Genomic DNA, 25,104 nt, shown 5'->3' with positions numbered 1-25,104 from the left:
AATAAGTCAGAGGGAGAAAGTCAAATACCACATGATCTCACTCATAAGTAGAAGATAAAAACAACAACAAACAAACACATAGCAATGGAAATTGGATTGGTGTTTATCATAGGGGAAGGGAGGAGGGGGAAGGGCAAAAGGGGTGATTAGGCTCACATGTGAAGGGATGGACTATAATTAGTTTTCGGGTGGTGAACATGATGTACATCCGAAAATAAATAAATAAATAAATAAAAACACTCTAATAAATGGTGGGATGTTCTGGAGAGAACTTACGGCCCAGAGAGCACACTTGAAGCGTTTGTGTTCTTTGTCTAGCAGACAAAGCAAAACTCTGAGATGCAAGTATCAATGAAAATGAACACTAAGGGGCTGAATGTCAATAAGCCTAAAGACACCAGGACAGAGGTGTTCATTAGCCAGTGGTGTGGGTTCACAAGCTGGGTCATTGAAAATCATAGAACAGCAGCTGGAGAGTGCAAGGAGACAAACATGCTCACCAGGATCAGGATGGGACACGTGGCTCTGGCCTCATGGGCAGGTCTGGGCGAAAGTCTGTTGCGGTGAATGTGGTGGTCTTGCTGCTTGTGCCTGTGCAGGACAAGGACCATGGGGCCACTAGTCCAGACCATGAGACCCAAACACACACCATCAGTGGAGGTGTAAATGACTGCAGATATGCAGAATACCAGTCTTTCAGGAATGGGTGACAAACAGTTCCTGTAAATGTTTTCCACACTCATGTTTTTGCTGTTTTTTGGGCCAGTTACATTCATAGTAACCACCATATTTAACAAGAGATGTAGGATCCAGCAGATGGAACAGCAGAAGCCAATGAACACTGTGGATCTCATTCTGAGCTCCATCCACCCAGAGAAACTGAGGCAGAGCTTAACAGCCTGAAAGCCACTGAGGAGGCAGGTGGTGCTGAGGGAAATCCCCCTGCCCACTCTGTGTAAAGAGAAGACAAATTTACACCCAGCATAACTGAGAAAAGATTTCAATCCTGTACAGAGTTCATTAACCTCCCTGCCTTCCAAGGACACTGGGCCTGGGCCCTACATGAAGGAATGTGTTTGGGCTCAAGGCCAAAGATAGCCACTTTGGCCCTGACTCTAAGGCACAAGTTACAAAGAATATGTCCTGTGTCATGTTCTTTGTCTGGGCTGGCCACCCTGACGGGCACCTGACTGGACTTTAGAAACATCCCATCTGTGGGAACAAAAAAGATAGAAGCACCCCATCCATGGGAACAAGAAGAAAGAACTCAGAGTATCCAAATGTCTGAACCCCTGAGTCAGAACCTAGAGAAACCTTAGGATAAAAGAGAGTCACAAGCATAGAACAATTGGGAGTCTCACTGAGGAAAGGACGCTTTGCCTCGGACCCGGACAATCGGCACTCCCACCCACTGTACAAACTATTGGGACTTCCCCGGCTGATTGTGGTGTGGATATTGTAAGTACCGATTTGCTGCTCCCCTTTATCCCTGCTCCTCGTTCTGTTTCCCTTTATCAATAAACTTTGATTGCTTAACAACCAGGTAGCCCTGGCGGTACCTGTCATTCCTTGCCATTTGCAGCTGCGGACAACAAATCCTAAAGCCACCTCTGTCCCAGGGATCCCTTTAGAGAAAAGAACTAAGTTGTTAGGTAAGACCAGCAGGTTGAGAATCAGGTCTGTGGGTCTCAAGACGTGTGCACTGAGCAAAGTAACATTATAAAGACAAAGGAGTGGACAACTTCCAAGGACTCCAGTACCAATCTGATGAGGAAGGTAAGACCCTACTTTAAGTCAATAGAAATCAATCCGTCCATTTAGAGGAGGTGATACAGTTTGATTTTATTTGGATCAGAGGAATCTGGAAACTAAAGAGAAAATTAGGTTACTCTCATTACATCCAGAAAGTGTCTTTTCTCAAAAAAAAACCCCATTATTCTGAGTGAATATGAACATGAAGGATGACTTCTGGTTTCCGGTTCTGCACATAAAGGGCTTGAAAGTCGCCATGCTGACCTCACTGAAAAGTAAAAGCTAAACAGCTTTTTTACTGGAAAACCAGCAACTCTTCTTGGACCCATAAAAGAGAGTAGGATGACCTCACTGAAAAGTAAAAGCTAAACAGCTTTTTTACTGGAAAACCAGCAACTCTTCTTGGACCCATAAAAGAGAGTAGGACACAGGGCAAACTGCTGCTCCCGAGATTGGAGGGACATATGGGTAATCACACAGAGTCACGGACCAGCGGAGCAGAGAAACTCATGAGCAGAAACTGCCATGGGAACCAGTGCTGGGCCAGGAAACCTGAGCTGTAATTGGTGAATTGCTGGAGGCTCAGTGCTGACAACTCTAAGAGTTAGAGACTCCAGGTGCCCAGTCATAAGGGAGCCCCCAATACTAAGAGATTTACTCCAGGAGCTTGACCACATTCACACTTTAAATACAAAGAAAAAATCCCTCATGCTTCTGGCAGCAGGAGGGGAAGGAACCACTTTGAAACGTGCCAGAGAAGACTTTTCTTCTTAATAAGGCCTGCCCTCAGGAGAAACTAGTTAACCAGAACCTAACCTGCTGGGTATTATCAGTGCCGAAGTGACCTGGGAAGAGAAATACCCAACTCCAGCTCCCTCTAGCCATCCTATCCCACCTAAGCGGGGAGAAACACACTGATAAACACTTGCGAAGTTCACACACCAGAGGCACAGGCTCAGTAAAGGACTGAGACCTAATCCTAGGACCACAGAACACTTACCCTCCCCCACATCCTACCTCCACATCACTAAAGGCATATTTATCATGGTTCTTTTTACCCAGTACATCATGCCTGGCTATAAGGAAAACATTACAAAGCATTCCAAAAGGTGACAAATACAATTTGAAGAGACAGAGGAAGCATCAGATCCAGACATGGCAGGGATGTCAGACTTATCAGACCAGGAATGTAAAACAACAATGATTAATAAGCTAAGGGCTCTAGCAGATAAAGAAAATGGCATACAAGAACACATGACCAATCTAAGCAGAGAGATGGTAATCCTAAGAAAGAACCAAAAGAAAACAAAATACTAGAAATCAAAACCACTGTAACGGAAATGAAGAATACCTTTAACGGGCTTTTTAGTAGACTGGACATGACAGAGGAAAGAATCTCTGAGCCTGAAGATGTCTTGATAGAAACTTCAAAAACTGAAATACCAGGAGAACAAAGACTGAAATATACAGCACAGAATATCCAAGGACTGTGGGGCAAGTACAAAAGGTGTAACCCATGCATAATGGGAATAACAGAAGGAGAAGGGAGAAAGGAACAGAAGAAATATTTGATCCAATAATGACTAAGAATTTCCCCCAAATTAATGTCAGACACTGAACTACAGATCTAAGAAATTCAGAGAGCACCAAGCAGGATCAATGCCAAAACAACTATACACAGGCATATCATTTTCAAATTACAGAAAATCAAAGATAAAGAATACATTCTGAAAAAAGTCAGAGGAAAAAACACCTTACCTATAGCAGAACAAAGATAAGAATTACATGCAACTTCTTCTCAGAAATCATGTCATCAGGAAGAAAGAGGAGTGAAATATTTAAAGTGTTGAGAGAAAAAACCCCACCAACCTAGGATCCTGTACCCTGTGGAACTGTCCTTCATAAGTAAAGGAGAGGGGCCAGCCTCGTGGTGCAGCAGTTAAGTTCGCACGCTCTGCTTTGGCGGCCCAGTGTTTGCCGGTTCAGGTCCTGGGTGCAGATCTATGCACTGCTTGTCAAGCCATGCTATGGTAGGCATCCCACATATAAAGCAGAGGAAGATGGACATGGATGTTAGCTCAGGGCCAGTGTTCCTCAGCAAAAAGAGGAGGATTGCTGGCAGACGTTAGCTCAGGCTAATCTTCCTCAAAAAAAAAAAAGTGAAGGAGAAATAAAGACAAACAAAAATTGAGGAAATTTGTTGCCAGTAGACCTGCCTGGCAAGAAATGTAAAAAGAAGTGCTTTAGAGAGAAGGAAAATAATATAAGTCAGAAACTCAGATCTCCCGAAGAAAGGAAGAGCATCGAAGAAGGAATTAGTGAAAATAAAATTAAAACTTGTACTTTTGTTATTAAGTTGATCCAACAGATAACAAAATAATAATAGCAGTATGTACTCATTTATATATGCTTACATATATATATCTTACATATATATATGCTTATTTATGCTTATATATAATTGAAATGAATGACAGCAAGGATACCAGGGAGGGAGGGAGGAACTGGGGTTATTTTGTTAGTATAAGGTACTCACACTACCTGGGAAGTGCTATAGTGTTATTTGAAAGTGGCCTTGGATTAGTTGTCAGTGTTGATTGCAAACTCTAGGGAAATGACTTAAAAAAGTACAAAAAGAAGTATAACTGATATGCTAAGAAAGAAGAGAAAATGGAATCATATAAAACACTCAATTAAAACCACAAAAGGCAGAAAAAGCATGGAAGATAAAAACAGGAACAAAGAACAAGGGAAATAAATGAACATGAAGAACAGGCCTTTTGGAACCACAAATCTGTTTCTTGCAGCATCATTTGTAACAACAAAGATTGTGTAAGTGAGCGTAAGCAAGGCCATCTTGTTATGCTAAATGGCCCCAGCCCCTCCTCTGTGTGACTGCTCGCTGCTCTGCACGAACTCTAAAAAAATTCACATGCTTTCCTGATTTATGGGCTCTGCTTATGTATGTACTCCCCGATAGCTTGATAAATTAAAACTTTGTTCTATGAGTTTCTCTCCAGGAATAGGCTGACCACAGGCAGGAAACACAACTACTAGGTATCCATCACAGCCGACAGAAGAATGGAACAACGTGATGCCCAGAACCTGTCACATCTGGAGACCAACATCCCTGGACCCCCTCGTCACTGCCCATTTTCCCTATATAACTACCACAAGATTCTGTAATCCTTGAACATGGTTTTTTTTGAGACATTAGTCGGCATCTTCCCAATTGTGCCAGCTAACTGAATTAAAACTTCCTTTCTCAATCCCTAACTTGTTGTGATTGATTGGGTCAGATTGCAGCAAGCAGAGCAAGCCCATTGCTCTGTAACAATTGGAACCCACCCAACTTCCTTCAGTGTGGGTCAGAATGAATCCTGGCCCCTCCCCGGATGAAGTCCAGGCCGCTGTGGATGCAGTGAGGATGTTCTCTTGATTGTCACCCTGACAGGACATACTGTGATGTGCAAGGAAACAAAAAAACTCTCAAAACATCCTCTGCTGTCAGCTTTATTTTACTAGGAACCAGAGAGAAATACACATTGATACGTTTTTGTGTACCTGTGAGAAAGAGAGGAAATGGCCAGGGAGAGAGGATGAAGCTCAGCTGTTCTGAATGTATCTTGGTTTGGTTTAGAAGTTTATATATATATTTCTCAAATATATAAAATGCAACAAACATTTTTAAATCTAATTTATAAACCTAAAGACAAAACCTAAAAAACAAATAAGGAAATACACATAACTTTGTATCAAATTAGGGTTTAAATAAGCAAAGATGAATTATCTCCACTGAATTTTAAGCAAAATTATTTGATTATACTTCTGCATTAATAAATAATTGAACAAAATAAAAGCAAAATGTTTAGGAAATAAAATTGTGATTAGGCATAATGGGTAATTCATTTCCAAATTTTATACATGCACATATATAGTATACCTGTGGTCTTTAAATACCGTCTTGACTGAAAGCAACTCCAGCTTCCTGAAGAAACTGCTGGATCCACATCTAGAGCAGGCAGTGCGGGGGAGGAGCTCAGAAGCTTCCTGCACAAGAAAGCAGAGGGGCCACCAAAGACCACCAGGTTCATGGGAACAGAACAGAAAGGTTGGCATGAAGGAGTCCCACTGGCAAAGGGTGGGACATTTATGGCACCAGGTAATATTTTTAATAATTAAAACAAATGAATATATACAAACTCGTGTGGTTAATACCGCTAAAAACACAAGAAAAAAATCTTCACAGTTGGGGAATGGTAAAGAACCAAATAACTACAATCAAAAAGTAGAAATAAAGAAGAAGGATCAAGATCTTTCTTTTCTCTCAGAACTATTCCTCAGGAACTCTATTCTGGGTAGATGGTTTCCACTCAACAGAGGCAAAGAGAGGAGTGACCTGGATCATCCTTATCCTGATCGTACAGTCACTGAACATCGATGGCTGCCAAACTCCTCAGGAGCTATTCAATGGTGAATATCCTACTGGATGGATCCTGCTGACGATACAGGAAACTCCCAATTACATTGATCATAATGTCACAAAAATATAGACAAGCAGATATTATATTTTCATGTGATGCAAAAATAAGTAGACAGAAGTAGACATGAACAGCTGTGAATGAGTCTACCCAAATGTTAAATTAAGTAGAATAACTACCTGCTTAAGGAATTATGGGGCAAAAGCTTAGGTTAAAAGATACCTCAGGGAAGTAAATGTTTGTTGTCTGAGCAAACAAAAAAAAGAAGATATCTCAAGGAGGCAGTAAGCCAAATCAAAATAAGGAAAGTTGTATATGATAAATGACCTTTTTCATGAAACAAAATATTTCAAGATAAAAGAGGGTGGGTACCTATAAAATACAACAAAATCAAGGGACATATAAATATGATACAACGGTTAGAAAATTGGTTGGATGCTGGTTCAAACAAAATATTCTGAATATTTAACGAACACTCCAGTGAATTTGAACAATGACCACCAGCTACTTGATGGTATTGAAGAATTAATATGTTTATGGAGAATAAGATACTGTAAATAAGAAAGAGAAAAGTGTCTTCATCTTTTAGAGAAATCAGTGATGTATTTAGGGATGCAATTATATGGCTGCTAGGATTTGCTTGAACTTAAGTAATTCCTGGAGGAGAACTGAGTGCAATCAGACATGAAAGGAGTTGAGCCCTGGATTGTCCTGGTGGAGCTGGGAGGTACATCCACATGGTCTATTACTCACCTCCCCATCCTTTGTAGATGTCTGGAAATTTCCATATTAATGTTTAAAATTTTTAAACATTTAACATTTCAACATTTAACAAATGCAACCCTTTTTTTCTCCTGGGCGCCATAACTGTTTACTGTGCATCACTTAGCCTGCAATTTTCAGATAGTGTTGTGGTGAATTGAAGTCTCTTTATATTACTGTATTCTATCATTTTCAGAAGCCAGGTTCAAAAACTTAAGTGCCTTCCCTATTCAGAGAGTCAAATCAAAGGAAGGAGGCCAGCCACGCGGGCAGAACTGGAAAATGCAGAATCCAAGGCCCAAGGAAATGGGTGGTTGCTCCCAGTCCTTTTTGTCAACATTTGTGTTACCACGCCATCAAATCTAGATTACTTTTTTAATTTTTACAAAAAACAAGTTTCCAATTAAAACCCAAATCACACAGACAAAATCCATCTACTGTTTAGGTGAGACTTACTGACTCCCACTTCCAGACCCCAGTAACGGATAAAGATGTGAGCTTTTTTTAAAACGATTTTTTAAATTTTATTTATGTATTTTTTTGGTGAGGAATATTGTCGCTGAGCTAACATCTGTGCCACCAATTTTCCTCTATTCTGTATGTGGGATGCCTGCCACAGCATGGCTTGTCCAGAGGTGTGTAGGTCCTCGCTCAGGATCCTAACCTGAGAACCCTGGGCGCTAAAGCGGAGCACCGAACTTAACCGCTATGCCATCAGGCCTGCCCCAGCAATTTATTTTAACTAATTTGTACCTCATTTAGATTCTACTATTTCCCAAATTTTAATGCCAGGTAAACCACATTGTAATTTAACAACTTGTTAATTATTAAATTAAGCAAGTAAAACAGTATTCGAAAAATAAATACAGTTCTTGTTTTGATGAATCCTAATTTGAATTCTTTGGAAAACATCTAAATTTTAGGTGATTATAAAATTTTCTATCAAAATGAATGTGACTAGAGAAGTTTATTTTTTATTTAATAATATCATGTAAATGTAGAAGGATTCTATTCTCATTCTGCTTTAAATAATGCCAAACCGAGAAAGCATGATTAATTCATTGAATTTTGTCTAGATGTGATCATGCAGAACTCTAAGAAGACGATTCACTATACAAAGTGAAGCTGTGACCCTAAGTTAAACATCTGGCAAAGAAATTTACTTTTAAACGAAAAATTATATCTGTTTTAAAATTTATTTCGCATGAGCATGATGATTTTGAGAGAAACACATTTTATATTTGATAATATTTTCTGTCATGAGAGAGGCTTGTTTATATAATTTCTCTGTTTAGAAAATAAATGTTCTTTTATCTAATTATTTAGGATAGGCACTTAAAATCTTATTGACAGCCTCCCTTTTATATTCTATTATATAAAATATTTTCTAATATTCTGTTTCATCTTTACATTTTTGTTTCTTTCATTTTATGTGACTTCTACTAGTTTATGTATTCTAAATTCCTAAATTATTGTCTGACACCCCCTTTTTTTCTCTATTGCTTAATCTGTATTTGCCTCAACTCATGTTTTAAAAAATTACAAACATTCCTATGTGATTAGTCTATGGTATTTTAATTTGTATGCTTTTATGCCCATATATGGATATGTTTATTTATTTCAATGTATGCAGTAGAAATTTGCTGTTTTTCTGACTAAATGTCAAAATATTTTTTTTCTTTTTGTTTTCCCGCTTTTTCTGCCCAAATCCCCCCAGTACATAGTTGTATATTCTTAGTTGTACGTCCTTCTAGTTGTGGCATGTTCAAAATATTTTTATACCATGTATTTAATAATCTTTTTGCAACTAATTTTTATCTAATTTTTACTTATACCTGAAGTTCCTAATATTTTTTATACCTTAAGTCTTAGCTCTCTATTTTCCAAAAATTAACACATCTAGTGACTTTTCTATCTCTGTATCCATTTTCCTATCTACCTACCTATCAAACACTTGAAATTACTTTTTGGACTCTCTGTTCTATATCCTTATTTCACTATAAACAAGCTGTATTTGTAACTTAAAAACTATAAAACAACAGATATTAGCTCAATGACAATCTTCTTCAAGCAAAAAGAGGAAGATTGGTGACAGGTGTTAGCTCAGGGCCAATCTTCCTCACCCAAAAAAAGAGAATACTCTATACAGCAAAACTATCATTCAGATATGATGGAGAAATAAAAATTTCCAAGATAAACAAAAGCTGAGGGTGTTTATCACCATAAAACCCCCCGCCACAAGAAGTGATCAAGAAGGCACTCATACCTAAAACAAAAAGGAAAAGGTTTACAAAGCCTTGAGCAAGGAGATAAATAGACAGACAAAATCAGAAAATTGCTGCTATCAGAACAGGTTAGCAAACATTTAATTATAACATTAAAGGTAAACATAAGGAAAGCATCAAAAATAATCATAAACACTTCATTTTAATCATAAAGTCACAACACAAAACAGAATAATTTGTGACAACAATAACATAGATAAGGAAGAGGAAAAGGATGGAACCTGCTTAGGCTAATAGACATAAGAGGCTATCAGAAAATGGACTATCTCACCTATGAGATCTTTTATACAAACCTCATTGCAACCACTAAACAAAAAAAAAAAACAGAACAGGAACACAAATGATAAATAATAAGAAAATCATCATAGAAAATCACCAGACTGAAATGGCTGTCAGAACTACATAGGACAAGAAACAAGGGAAATATAGAACAACTGGGAAACAAGAGATAAAAATGCAGTATTAAGCCCTCATATATCAATAATCACTCTAAATGTAAATGGATTGAATTCTCCAATCAAAAGAGACACAGTGGCTGGATGGATTAAAAAAAAGACCCAACAATATGCTACCTCCAGGAAACACAGCTCTAAAGACAAACACAGGTTCAGAGTGAAGGGATGGAAGATGACACTCTAAGCAAATGGAAAACAAACTAAAGTAGGTGTTGCCATACTTAGACAAAACAGACTTCAAGATAAAAAAGGCAATGAGAGACAAAGAGGGGCAGGATCTAATGATGAAAGGGACATTCCACCAAAAGGACATAACACTTATGAATATATATGCACCTAACACAGGAGCACCAAAGTACATAAAGCAACGATTAACAGACCTAAAGGTAGAAATTGACAGGAACACAATAATAGTAGGAGACCTCAAAACTCCACTCACATCAATGGATAGGTCATCCAGACAGAAAGTCAACAAGGAAATAGTGGAATTAAATGAAAAACTAGACCAGATGGACTTAATAGATATATATAGAACACTATCCAAAAACAGCAGAATACACATTCTTCTCAAGTGTACATGGAATATTCTCAAAGATAGACCATATATTGGGAAGAAAAGGAAAGCCTCAATAAATTTAAGAAGATTGAAGTAATACCAAGCATCTTTTCTGATTATATGCTATGAAACTAGAAACCAATTACAACAAAAAAGCTGGGGAAGACACAAATATGTGGAGATTAGACATCATGCTACTAAACAATAAATGGATCAATGAAGAAATCAAAGCAGAAATCAAAAAATGTCTGGAGACAAATGAAAATGAAAACCCATCATACTAACTCTTATGGGATGTAGCAAAAGCAGTCCTAAGAGGGAAATTCATAGAAATACAGGCCCACCTCAATAAACAAGAAAAATCTCAAATAAGTAATCTTAAACTATACCTAACAGAACTAGAAAAAGAACAAACAAAGCCCAAAGTCCACAGAAGAAGGGAAATAATAAAAATTAGACCAGAAATAAGTGAAATAAACACACACACACACACAAAAAAAAAAAAACAGTAGAGAGGATCAAAGAAACTAAGAGTTGGTTCTTTGGGAAGATAAACAAAATTGACAAACCCTTAGCCAGACTTACTAAGAAAAAAAAGACAGAAGCCTCAAATAAATAAAATTAGAAATGAAAGAGAAGAAATTACAATGGATACCACAGAAATACAAAGGATAACAAGAGAATACTACAAAAAACTAAATGCCAACCAATTGGACAATCTAGAAGAAATGGATAAATTCTTAGACTCATACAACCTCCCAAAAGTGAATGAAGAAGAAATAGAAAATCTGAATAGACCAATCACAAGTAAAGAGATTTAAACAGTAATCAAAAGCCTCCCCCAAAATAAAAGTCCAGGACCAGATGGCTTCTCTAGAGAATTCTACCAAACATTCAAAGAAGATTTAATACCTATCCTTCTCAAAGTATTCCAAAAAAACTGAAGAATGTGGAATGTTTCCCAACTCATTCTATGAGGCCAGCATCACCCTGACCTCAAAGCCAGACAAGGACAACACAAAACAGGAAAATTACAGGCCAATACTGCTGATGAACATACATGCAAAAATCCTCAACAAAATATTTGGAAATCGAATACAGCAATATATTAAAAGGATCATACATCATGATCAAGTGGGATTTATACCAGAGACACAGGGATGGTTCAACATCTGCAAATCAATCAATGTGATAAACTACATTAAGAAAATCAGGAATAATAATCACATGATCATCTCAACAGATGCAGAGAAAGCATTTGACAAGATCCAACATCCATTTATGATAAAAACTCTCAATAAAAGGAGTATAGAAGGAAAGTACCTCAACATAATAAAGCCCATTTATGACAAACCCACAGCCAACATCATACCCAATGGGGAAAAAGTGAAAGCCATCCCTCTGAGAATAGGAACAAGACAAGGGTGGCCACTCTCACCACTCTTATTCAACATAGTACTGGAGGTTTTGGCCAGAGCAATTAAGAAAAGAAATAAAAGGAATCCAAATTGGTAGGGAAGAAGTGAAACTCTTGAGTGGGCGGAGCAAAATGGCAGGGTGAGCTGACCCGGGATTCTCTCCCCTCCAAAATACAACAAAAGATTGGAAGAACTGAAATTTCAGAGAATAAACATAATGCCAACTCATTAGAGACCTACAATACCAAGAAGGCAGAGATCATAAACCTAGCTTTACACCTTCGGAGGCACTGGAATGGTAGGAGAGAACATGGCTCCCTCCCCTAGTGTCTGCGACCGCTGCAGCGCGGTTCGGGAAGGAGCGGGGGAGGGGCCGCGCCACCTGGGGATCATCCAGGACTCCTGCCGCTGATTCAGTGGAGACCCGCTGACGGGGGGAAAGCTTCCGTCTGCGGGGACCCTATAAATCAAGGGCCTTGGGAGACCAGAGAACAGAACTGATCTGAACCCAGACCGGTGCATGTGAGTAACAGCCCCTCCCCCCCAGCAAAGGCAGGGGGCGCAGCCATCTTGCCCCAAGGCGGAGAGCTAACACGCCGCTCTCGACCCCCATCTAGTGGTGACAGGCTGTAACTGCAACTGAATTCTACCACCATGAGAGAAAACCGCTTCTCTACCATCCAGCAATTTATAAAAGCCCCAGAACAGAAGGAAAACAATAAAAACACAGAATTAAGTCCTGAGGACTTGGAATTAGGTAAACTAAGTGATAATGAATTCAGAGCAGCTATAATCAAAAAACTCAATGAGGTAGAGAGAAAGATAGAGAAACAAGCCGAGTTCTGGAGTTACTTCACAAAAGAGATTGAAATCATAAAGAAGAATCAAACAGAATTACTTGAGATGAAAAACACAATGGACCAGATAAAACAGAATACGGATTCCCTGAATGCCCATGTAGACAACATAGAGGAGCAAATCAGCATAATCAAGAACAGACAGGCTGAATGGCGCCAGACAGAGGAAGAAAGAGAACTAAGAATTAAAAAAAATTAGGAAAATCTCCGAGAGATAATGGATTCAATGAGGAGTAAGAACATAAGGATCATAGGAATTCCCGAGAATATGGAAAAGGAAAATGGAGCAGAAAGTGTGCTTAACGAAATTATTGAAGAGAACTTCCCAAATCTAGGGATCAACGGAGAAATGTGTGTAGAGGAGGGTTTTAGATCTCCTAGATTTGTCAATGTAAAAAGACCCACCGCAAGGCACATAATAGTAAAGTTGGCAAATAGGAATGATAAGGAGAGAATACTCAGGGAAGTAAGGAAAAAAAAGAGAATAACCTATAAAGGAGCCCCTATCAGACTGTCAGCGGATTTCTCTACAGAAACCCTACAAGCTAGGAGAGAATGGAGTGATATATTCAAAGCTTTAAAGGATAAAAACCTTCAGCCAAGAATACTCTATCCAGCAAGAATTTCCTTCAGATATGAGGGAGAAATTAAATCTTTTCCAGACAAACAAAAGTTAAGGGAATTTGTAACAAAAAGCCCTCCATTACAAGAAATCCTCAAGAAGGCTCTCATACTTGAAAAAAGAAAAAAGGGAGAAAGGGGACACAATCCACAGACTAGGGAGACCGATGGATAGAACCAGAACAGGATAGCAAATATTCATCTATAGCATTAGGGTAAAAATAAGGAAACTACCAAAACAAGGACGACCTTAGCACTCTAACTACAAATTAATAAGATGAGTTGGAATAAAAAATGAAAATAATTATTTAGGAGGGGAAGAGCAAAGGGTCTAAATCAGTATTGGTCGAGTAAGTAAGAGACCACCAGAGAATAGACTATATTATACACGAGATTCTAAATACAAACTTCAATGTAGACACTAAAATAAAGTACAGAACAGAGTCACAAATCATAGATAAGGAAAAATCTAAGAAACTCAGCATAAGAAATTGCAGTATTAAATGGGTAGTCTAAAGCACACAGGAAAAGAAACACAGGAAAACAAGATGATGAGCGACAGATTGACAGCATTAAGTCCACATGCATCAATAATCACTCTCAATGTGAACGGATTGAACTCTCCAATAAAAAGACACAGAGTGGCAAAATGGATTAAAGAACAAGATCCAACAATTTGTTGCCTCCAGGAAACACACCTCAGCCCCAAGGACAAACACAGACTCAGGGTGAAGGGGTGGAGGACAATACTTCAAGCAAATAGCAAGGAAAAAAAGGCAGGTGTTGCAATTCTCATATCAGACCAAGTGGATTTCAAAATAAGACAGATAAAGAGAGACACAGAGGGACAATATATAATGATCAAAGGGACACTTCATCAAGAAGAAATAACGCTTATAAATATCTATTCACCCAAGACAGGAGCACCAAGATTCATAAAGCAACTATTAACAGACCTAAAGGAAGATGTTAAAAACAACACAATAATAGTAGGGGACCTCAACACCCCACTCACATCAATGGACAGATCATCCAGACAGAAAATCAACAAGGAAATAGTGGAGCTGAATGAAAAACTAAAACAAATGGACTTAATAGACATATATAGATCACTCCACCCTGAAGGAGCTGAATACACATTCTTCTCAAGTGCACATGGAACATTCTCTAGGATAGACCATATGCTGGGAAACAAGGCAAGCCTCTACAAATTTAAAAAAAATTGAAATAATAAGCATCTTCTCAGATCATAGTGCTATAAGGCTAGAAATTAATTATAAGAAAAAAACTGAGAAAGGCACAAAGATGTGGAGACTAAACAACACACTACTGAACAAGCAATGGATCACTGAAGAAATTAAAGAAGAAATAAAAAAATACCTGGAAACAAATGAAAATGATAGCATGCCATACCAACTCATATGGGATACAGCAAAAGCTGTATTAAGAGGAAAATTCATCGCAATACAGGCACACCTTAACAAACAAGAAAAATCCCAAATAAGCAACCTTAAAGTACACCTAACTGAACTAGAGAAAAAAGAACAAATGAAGCCCAAAGTCAGCAGAAGGAGAGAAATAATAAAAATCAGAGCAGAAATAAATACTATTGAAACGAAAAAGGCAGTAGAAAGGATCAATGAGAAAAAAGAGCTGGTTTTTGGAGAAGATAAATAAAATTGACAAACCACTAGCAAGACTTACAAAGAAAAAAAGGGAGAAAGCTCAAATAAACAAAATCAGAAATGAGTGAGGAGAAATAACAACAGACTCTGCAGAAATACAACAGATTATAAGAGAATACTACAAAAAACTATATGCCAACAGAATGGATAACCTAGAGGAAATGGATAAATTCTTGGACTCCTACAATCTCCCAAAGCTCACTCAAGAAGAGGCAGACAATTTGAACAGACCAATCACAAGGAAAGAGATTGAAACAGCAATCAAAAACATCCCAAAGAATAAAACCCCAGGACCAGATGGCTTTCCTGGGGAATTCTATCAAACTTTCAGAGAGGATTTAATACCTATCCTTTCCAAGCTATTCCAAACAATTAGGGAAGATGGAACACTTCCTAACACATTCTATGAGGCCAACATCACGCTGATACCAAAACCTGACAAGAACACCACGAAAAAAGAGAACTACAGGCCAATATCACTGATGAACATAGATGCAAAAATTCTAAACAAAATTTTGGCAACCAGAATTCAGCAATTCATCCAAAGAATCATACATCAGGATCAGGTGCGATTCATACCAGGGACACAGGGATGGTTCAACATCCGCAAATCAATCAACGTGATACACCACATCAACAAACTGAGGAATAAAAACCACATGATCATCTCAATAGATGCAGAGGAGGCATTTGACAAGATCCAACAGCCATTTATGATAAAAACTCTGAACAAAATGGGCATAGAAGGAAACTACCTCAACATAATAAAGGCCATATACGACAAACCCATAGCCAACATCATACTCAATGGGCAAAAACTGAACCCCATCCCCCTGAAAACAGGAATGAGACAAGGATGCCCTCTATCACCACTCTTATTTAACATAGTACTGGAGGTCCTTGCCAGAACAATCAGGCAAGAAAAAGGAATAAAAGGAATCCAAATAGGGAGGGAAGAAGTGAAACTCTCGCTGTTTGCAGACGACATGATCTTATATATAGAAAACCCCAAAGAATCCATTGGAAGACTTTTAGAAGTAATCAACAACTACAGCAAAGTTGCAGGGTATAAAATCAATTTGCATAAATCAGTAGCATTTCTATACTCCAGTAATGAACCAACAGAAAAAGAACTCAAGAATACAATACCATTCACAATCGCAACAAAAAGAATAAAATACTTTGGGGTAAATTTAACTAAGGAAGTGAAGGACCTATATAATGAAAATTACAAGGCCTTTCTGAGAGAATTGGATGACGACATAAGGAGATGGAAAGACATTCCATGTACATGGATTGGAAGAATAAACATAGTTAAAATGTCCATTCTACCTAAAGCAATCTACAGATTCAACGCCATCCCAATCAGAATCCCAATGACATTCTTTACAGAATTAGAACAAAGAATCCTAAAATTCATATGGGGCAACAAAAGACCCCGAATTTCTAAAGCAATCCTGAGAAAAAAGAACAAAGCTGGAGGCATCACAATCCCTGACTTCAAAACATACTACAAAGCTACAGTAATCAAAACAGCATGGTACTGGTACAAAAACAGGTGCACAGATCAATGGAACAGTAGTGAAAGCCCAGAAACAAAACCACACATCTATGGACAGCTTATCTTTGACAAAGGAGCTGAGGGCATACGATGGAGAAAAGAAAGTCTTTTCAACAAATGGTGCTGGGAAAACTGGAAAGCCACATGTAAAAGAATGAAAATCGACCATTCTTTTTCACCATTCACCAAAATAAACTCAAAATGGATTAAAGACCTAAAGGTGAGACCTGAAACCATAAGGCTTCTGGAAGAAAACGTAAGCAGTACACTCTTTGACATCAGTATTAAAAGGATCTTTTCGGACACCATGCCTTCTCAGAGAAGGGAAACAATAGAAAGAATAAACAAATGGGACTTCATCAGATTAAAGAGCTTCTTCAAGGCAAATGAAAACAGGATTGAAACAAAAAAACAACCCACTAACTGGGAAAAAATATTTGCAAGTCATATATCTGACAAAGGCTTAATATCCTTAATATATAAAGAACTCTCGCAAGTCAACCACAAAACATCAAACAACCCAATCAAAAAATGGGCTGGAGACATGAACAGACATTTCTCCAAAGAAGATATACTGATGGCCAATAGGTACATGAAAAGATGCTCATCATCGCTGATCATCAGGGAAATGCAAATCAAAACTACACTAAGATATCACCTTACACCCGTTAGAATGACAAAAATATCTAAAACTAATAGCAACAAATGTTGGAGAGGTTGCGGAGAAAAAGGAACCCTCCTACACTGCTGGTGGGAATGCAAACTGGTGCAGCCACTATGGAAAACAGTATGGAGATTCCTCAAAAATCTAAAAATAGAACTACCATACGATCCAGCCACCCCACTACTGGGTATTTATCCAAAGAGCCTGAAGTCAGCAATCCCAAAAGTCCTGTGCACCGCAATGTTTATTGCAGCACTGTTTACCATAGCCAAGATGTGGAAGCAACCTAAGTGCCCATCAACAGACGAATGGATAAAGAAGATGTGGTACATATATACAATGGAATGCTACTCAGCTGCAAAACAGAACAAAATCATTCCATTTGCAATAACATGGATGGACCTTGAGAGAATTATGTTAAGTGAAATAAGCCAGCGAGAGAAAGATAATCTGTGTATGACTCCACTCATATGAGGAATTTAAAATTATGGACCAAGAACAGTTTAGTGGATACCAGGGGAAAGGTGGGGTGGGGGGTGGGCACAAAGGGTGAAGTGGTGCACCTACAACATGACTGACAAACATTAATGTACAATTGAAATTTCACAAGATTGTAACCTATCAATAACTCAATAAAAAAATTAAAAAAAGAAGTGAAACTCTTGCTGTTTGCAGATGATGCGATTCTATATATAGAAAACCCTCAAGAATCCATTAGAAAACTACTAGAAATAATAAACAACTACAGCAAAGTTGCATGGCACAAAATCAACTTACAAAATCAGTTGCATTTCTATACTCTAATAATGAACTAACAGAAAGAGTGCTCAAGAATACAAACCCAGCTATAATCACAACAAAAAGAATAAAATATCCAGGAATAAATTTAACCAAGTAGGTTAAAGACCTATACACTGAAAAGAATAAGACATTATTGAAAGAAATCAAAGATCACATAAATAAATGGAAAGATATTCCATGTACATGGATTGGAAGAATAAACATAGTTAACATGTCCATATTACCTAAAGCAATCTACAAATTCAATGCAATCCCAATCAGAATCCCCATGACATTCTTCACAGAAATAAAACAAAGAATACTAAAACTTACATGGAACAAAAGACTCCAAATAGTGAAAGCAATCTCAAGAAAGAAGAACAAAGCCGGAGGCATCACAATCTATGACTTCAAAATATACTACAAAGCTAAAGTAATCAAAACAGCATAGTACTGTACAAAAACAGACACACAGATCAATGGAACAGAACTGAAAGCCCAGAAAGAAAACCACATATCTATGGACAGCTCATCTTTGACAAAGGTGCCAAGAACACACAATGGAGAAAAGACAATCTCTTCAATCAATGGTGTTGGGAAAACTGGTCAGCCACATGCAAAAGAATGAAAGTAGACCATTATCCTATACCATACACAAAAATTATCTCAAAATGGATTAAAGACTTGAAGGTAAGACGTGAAACCATAAAAGTCCTAGAAGAAAATAAGGGCAGTACACCCTTTGACATTGGTCTCAGCAGCGTCTTCTCAAATACTATGTCTACTCAGGCAAGGGAAACAAAAGAAAAAATAAACAAATGGGACTACATCAGACTAAAGAGCTCCTGTAAGGCAAAGGAAACCAGGAACAAAACAAAATGACAACCCAACAACTGGGAGAAATTATCTGCAAGTCATATATCTTACAGGGGGTTAATCTCCAAAAGATATAAGGAACTCCTACAACTCAACAACAAAAATCCAAACAGCTCAATCAAAAAATGGGCAGAGGATGTGAACAGACATTTTCCCAAAGAAGATACACAGACAGCCAAGAGGCACAGGAAAAGATGTTCAACATGACCAATCATCAGGGAAATGCAAATCAAATCTACAGTGAGGGGGCGGCCCCATGGCCAAGTGGTTAAGTTCACTCGCTCCTCTTCGGCAGCCCAGGGTTTCGCTGGTTCGGATCCTGGGTGCGGAGATGGCACCACTCATCAGGTCATGCTGAGGCGGCGTCCCACATGTCACAACTACAAGGACACACAACTAATAATATACAACTATATATCAGGGGGATTTGGGGAGAAAAAGCAGAAAAAGAGAAAAAAAAGAAGATTGGCAAAAGTTGTTAGCTCAGGTACCAATCTTTAAAAACAAAACAAAACTACAATGAGATTTCACCTTACACCTGTTAGAACAGCTACCATTACCAATACAAAAAAATAAGAAATGTTGGAGAGGATGTGAAGGAAAGGGAACCTTCATACATTGCTGGTGGGAATGCAAACTGGTGCAGCCCCTATGGAAAGTAGTAGGGAGATTTCTCAAAAAATTAAGGAGAAATACCATACAACCCACCTATCCCACTACTGGGTGTTTATCCAAAGAATTTGAAATCAAAATTTCAAAGAGACTTATGCACCTCTGTGTTCTTTGTAGCATTATTCACAATAGCCAAGATGTGGAAGCTACCCAAGTGTCTATCAACTGATGAATGGATAATGAAGATGTGGTATGTGTGTGTGTGTATATATATATATATAATGGAATACTACTCAGCCATAAAAAAGACAAAATCATCCCATTTGCAACAACATGGATGGACCTTGAGGGTACTATGTTAAGCAAAATAAGCCAGACAGAGAAAGACAACCACTGCATGATTTCACTCATATGTGGAAGACACACAAATACACGGACAAAGACAACAGATTAGTGGTTACCAGAGAGGAAGGGGGTAGGAGGTGGGCAAAATGGGTAAAGGGGCACATATATCTGGTGATGGATAAAATTTAGACTATTGGTGGTGAGGACAATGCAGTCTATACAGAAACTGATAAATAATAATGTACACCTGAAATTTCACAATGTTATAAACCATTGTGACATCTATAAAATAATAATAATTTTTAAAAAATCATTGCCAAGACCAATTGCGAGGAGCTTATTCCCTATGTTCTCTTATAGGAGTTTTATGGCTTCCGGTATTATGTTCAAGTCTTTCATCCATTTCGCATGGATTTTTGTTTACAGTGTAAGATAGGGGCCCAGTTTCATTCTTTTGCATGTGGCTGTCCAGTTTTCCCAACACTATTTATTGAAGAGACTATCCTTTCCCCATTGTGTATTCTTGGATTTTTGTCATAAATAAATTGACCAGGGGCTGGCCTGGTGGCCGAGTGGTTAAGTTTGCACCCTCTGCTTCAGCAGCCCAGCGTTCGCTGGTTCGGATTCTGGGTGCGGACCTATGCATTGCTCATCAAACCACGCTGAGGTGGCGTCCCATATACAAAATAGAGGAAGATTGGCACAGATGTTAGCTCAGGGCCAATCTTCCTCACAAAAAAACCCTCATAAATAAAATGACCATACATGTATGGGTTTGTTTCTGGGGTTTCAATTCTGCTCCATTGATCTATGTATCTGTTTCTAGGCCAATGATGACATTTTAAAGCCTGTTTAATTCCATACTCTCATATTATTCTTGGAGTATGATTTCATATTTATTATCTTGCATATACTCTGTAAATGGTTATCGGGCTTAAGTTCGTGCAATAGGCTGTGATGAGGCCCTACCCTTCCCATACCTCCATTCACAGATCCTTCACAATCAGGTAAACGGTGGGTTTTCTTAAACCAGAATGACTTGAACGCTTTTCAATTAGCTAAATACGTCACCAACTAACTTTTGCCCCCTGTAGTCCTAAGGTCATTTCTGACCTAGTCATATCTGGAAAATTTTAGGAGAAAACATCAATATAAAATTATACCTTTGGGCCCAGCCCGAGTTGCCTTGTGGTTAAGATCAGCATGCTCTGCTTTGGAGGCCCAGGTTTGGTTCCAGGCACTGACCTACACCACTCATCTGTCAGCGGCCATGCTGTGGTGGCAGCTCACATACAAAGGAGGAAGATTGGCAGCAGATGTTAGCTCATGGCAAATCTTCCTCAGGGAAAAATATATATATATATATATATATCTGTGTGATGACAGCTAATGGATGCTGTTAAGCAATGAAGCCATGTAGATAAGGCAGTTTCCTATGCACACTGAGTTGACGGGGTCACTCAGTCAGAACCTTCATAAAGAAGTGAGCACTCGCTGACGTGCTCTAACTTTGTCTTTCTCAATTATTTCATTTCTCTCCATGTTTGTCCCTCTATTCATGATCTATTGCCCCTGTAATAAATCACTGCAAACTCAGAGGCTTCAAACACTGCAAATGTATCATCACAATTTCCCTAAACAACCTATAGCAGGATCTTGGTTTTTGACTCACTGTGAAAATCTCTTTGAATTGGTCTTTGAATTAGTCTTTTGCCATTCAAAGGGATTATAAATATAGTTGGAATAATATTTACCATGTTTGTTACTAATTTCTACTTTGTTTCAATTTTTGTCTTCCACTCTTTTTCTACTTTTTGTGTTTTTAATTGAGCATTTTATGTGATTCCATTTTCTCTCCTTTCTTAGCATATCAGTTATGCTTTTTTTTTTTACTTTTTTACGTTGTTGCCCTAGAGTTAGCAATCAACATTGACAACTAATCTAAGTCCACTTTCAAACAACACTATACCACCTCTTATGTAGTCTGAGTACCTTATAATAACAAAATGACCCCAATTCCTCCCTCCAGTCCCTTCTATCATTGATGTTATTCATTCCACTTACATAAAAGCATAATAAGCATATATCTATACACACATACAAATAAGATAGGCACATGTAATACATTGTTGGTATTAATATTTGGGGGGGTTTTGTCGTTTTTTGAGGAAGACTAGCCCTGAGCTAACATCTGCTGCCAATCCTCCTCTTTTTGCTGAGGAAGACTGGCCCTGAGCTAACATCCGTGCCCATCTTCCTCTATTGTATATGTGAGATGCCTGCCACAGCATAGCTTGCCAAGCGATGCCATGTCCGCATCCCGGATCCGAACGGGCGAACCCCAGGCCTCCGAAGCGGAACCGGCGCACTTAACCGCTGCGCCACTGATACTATTTTGAACAAATGGTTCTCTGTCAATCAATTCAGAATAAGAAAAAAAACCCACTTTTTATTTTACCTTAGCTCATTCCTTCTTCGACACTCTTATTTCTTTATCTAGATCCGAGTATCTGACCCAGATCATTCTCCTTGTCTCTAAAGAAGTGCTGTTACATTTCTTGGAAGGCAGGCGCTATATGGTCTGAACGTTTGTGTCCCCGCAAATTCATGTTGAAATCCTAACCCCTGAAGATGATAGTGTTGGAGCCGGGCCTTTGGGAGGTGCTCAGGGCACCAGGTTGGGGCCCGCGTGAACGGGACCAGGGCCCTTAAGAAGAGCCTCAGAGACGCCCAGCTCCTCCCCCTACGTGAGGACGCAGCAAGAAGGGCTGACTCCGCGCCGGGAAGAGGGTCCTCACCGCAGAACTCGCCCAGGCTGGCGCCTTGACCCGGGCTGCCCAGCCTCCAGCGCTGGGAGAAACAAACGCTGACTCTCACACGCCACCCGGCCTGGGGCATTTCGGCACAGCGCCCCGAACGGACCGAGCTGGCAGGTTTACGGGCCACCAAGCCCTCACTTTTTGCTTGGCTGACGGAGGCTCCGTCTCCCTGCACCGATGGAGGGTAATTTTGTGGGCACGCAGCTCTAGGAAGGTCAGTTTGCTCTCAACACTGCCCGGGCTTCGTTCCTCTCCTCGCTCGCGGCGTCTGAGGAGACGGCGGCGGTCGCTCTCGGTCCCCTAGAGGGGAGGGGTTTCCCCTCGGGCTTCTTTCACGAAGGTCCCCTGACTTCGATCTCCCGTCGTTTGCAAACGACATGCTACCCGGGGGTCTCGGCATCTTCCCTGCTAAGCGGTCTCTGGGCGTCTGCGTCTGGGGCTCGCCGGCTGACGGCCGTCTCTCCCTCGACGACAGACCTCGGACGCCGAGTCGCCGAGTCGAGCGCCGACGTCCCCGCGCCGCCAGGGGGCGCCCGAGCGGCGGGACCGGAGGCTCCGCGCGTCCCGGGCCGCGGGGCGGAGGGCGGGGCGCTGCCGGGCGGGCGGGAGCGGGGTCGGCGCCGGGCCGCGGCCTCAGGGGCCTCCCGGGCAGCAGCGCAGGGAGCCGTGGGCGGGCGTCCCTTCGGGTCCCACGCGGCCCGGGTCTCGAAGCGGTGGCGCCGCGGAGGAAAGGCCTGCCCAGGGTCCCGGGGGCCGCCGCCCCAGCGGGAAGGCGGGAGTCCTCCCGGAGTCGGGGCGCCGGGAGAAGCGGCCCACAGCGCGGGGAACGCCCGGCAGGGGACCCCGCTGGGAGACCACCAGGCAGTGAGGACGGAGGGAAGGGGGCCAATGGCGAGACGGACAGCGGTCCGAGGGGACCCGCTCACAAGGTCCCGGGTGGGGTCGGAGGCACCACCTGAACCGCACGTGTCAGCTCTGAGCCCTCGTCGCTAAGGCGAGGCCACTCGGGTCTCCGAGACCCCCGACGTTCGGGGAGGACCCTCGCCGCTGACCCGCGTGTGAGGCCTCTGCAGCCTCCCTACTTCCCGCAGCCCCGCAGCTGCTGCCCGGCCTGGGGGAGTGTCCCGCAGACGCCAAGGCTGGTTTCCCGCCAAAGCCCGCGGACCCGAGTGGAATCTTCCATTCCTTCTCTGAGCACATCCCGCTTCCACGGTGGGAGCACTGACACTTTGGGAATTGGCAAACACTACGCACTGGGCCTAGATTTCCTGTATTACTGAATGCTGGGACTCAAGTGATGGACGTTAAGGTCACAATGCAGATGAAACTTAGCCATGTAGGGTGTTTCTGGCCATGACATTATGTGTGACACAAATTTTGTGAAAAACAATGAGGAAATATCCTTCCAGTATTTACAAACAATGACTCCATAGGGAAAAATATCACTCAGGCTTTTTAAAAGTTCCAACACCTCTTTGTTGTTTCAGTGTCTTATGTGAAAATGAAAATAGCCCTAAATTATATGTAAGAAACTAGGCAAATGGGATGAACAGAAATTGTACAAAAGATAAACAGTTGGCAAATAAAGACATGACAAATGCTCAAAATCACGAATCCTTTGGGCAATGCAATTAAAACCACACTGAGATAGCACTACACACTTATTAAAGAATTTAATTGACATTGAAGAATGACCATATCAAGAATTGGAGGAAATGAACTTTCACACGCTTCTGGTGGGAGAGCAAAAGGGAGCAATCATGTAGATCATGGTCTGGCAGTTTCTTCAAGAGTTAAACATTCAGGGGCCGGCTCTGTGGCCAAGTGGTTAAGTTCTCACACTCCACTGCGGCGAGCGAGGGTTCGGATCCTGGGTGCGGACATGGCACCACTCGTCAGGCCACATTGAGGCGGCATCCCACATCCCACAACTAGAAGGACCTGCAACTAAGATACACAACCATGTACTGGGGGGTTTGGGGAGATAAAGCAGAAAAAAAAAAAAAAAAGATTGGCAACAGTTGTTAGCTCAGGTGCCAATCTTTAAAAAAAAAAAAAAAAGGAGGCCAGCCTGGTGGCACAGCAGTTAAGTTTGCACGTTCCACTTCTCGGCAGCCTGGGGTTCACCGGTTCAGATCCTGGGTGTGGACATGGCACCACTTGGCAAAAAGCCATGCTGCAGTGGGCATCCCATGTGTAAAGTAGAAAAAGATGGACATGGATGTTAGCTCAGGGTGAGTCTTCCTCAGAAAAAAGAGGAAGATTGGAAGTAGTTAGCTCAGGGCTAATGTTCCTCAAAAAAAAAAAAAAATTCATCTACCCTGTGACTCAGACACTGTACTCTACATTACTGACAAAAGATAAACATTCATCATATAAAGAACTGACACAAATGTTTCTAACAGCTTTATTTTCAATAGCCAAAATAAATAACCTAAATGACCATAAAAAGATGAATGGATGAACAGTGGTATATCCAAAGATAATATTACTCAAAAAAAGTGAATTACTAATCTATCATTGAAGAATCTCAAATTATGAAACATTTATGAAAAGCCAATCAGAAAAAAAAGTA

The 25,104-nt window shown here is 40.2% G+C and overlaps 1 protein-coding gene across 1 annotated transcript; it reads right to left on the bottom strand.

Annotated features, from left to right (window-relative positions):
• Nucleotides 1-455: 455 nt before the first annotated feature.
• On the bottom strand, nucleotides 456-22,608 carry LOC124250247 (vomeronasal type-1 receptor 1-like). Its single transcript, XM_046682075.1, has 3 exons — nucleotides 22,458-22,608; nucleotides 2,770-2,828; nucleotides 456-1,058 (listed from the first exon to the last, which is right to left on the bottom strand). Exons 1-3 carry the CDS (start codon nucleotides 22,606-22,608, stop codon nucleotides 456-458), a joined length of 813 nt encoding a protein of 270 aa, XP_046538031.1.
• Between the last annotated feature and the right edge of the window lie 2,496 nt (nucleotides 22,609-25,104).

The sequence above is a fragment of the Equus quagga genome, chromosome 13, assembly GCF_021613505.1.
Source record: "Equus quagga isolate Etosha38 chromosome 13, UCLA_HA_Equagga_1.0, whole genome shotgun sequence".
NCBI lineage: Eukaryota > Metazoa > Chordata > Mammalia > Perissodactyla > Equidae > Equus > Equus quagga.
Note: the sequence above shows the minus strand (reverse complement) of the source record. Positions and strands in the feature narration are given on the sequence as shown.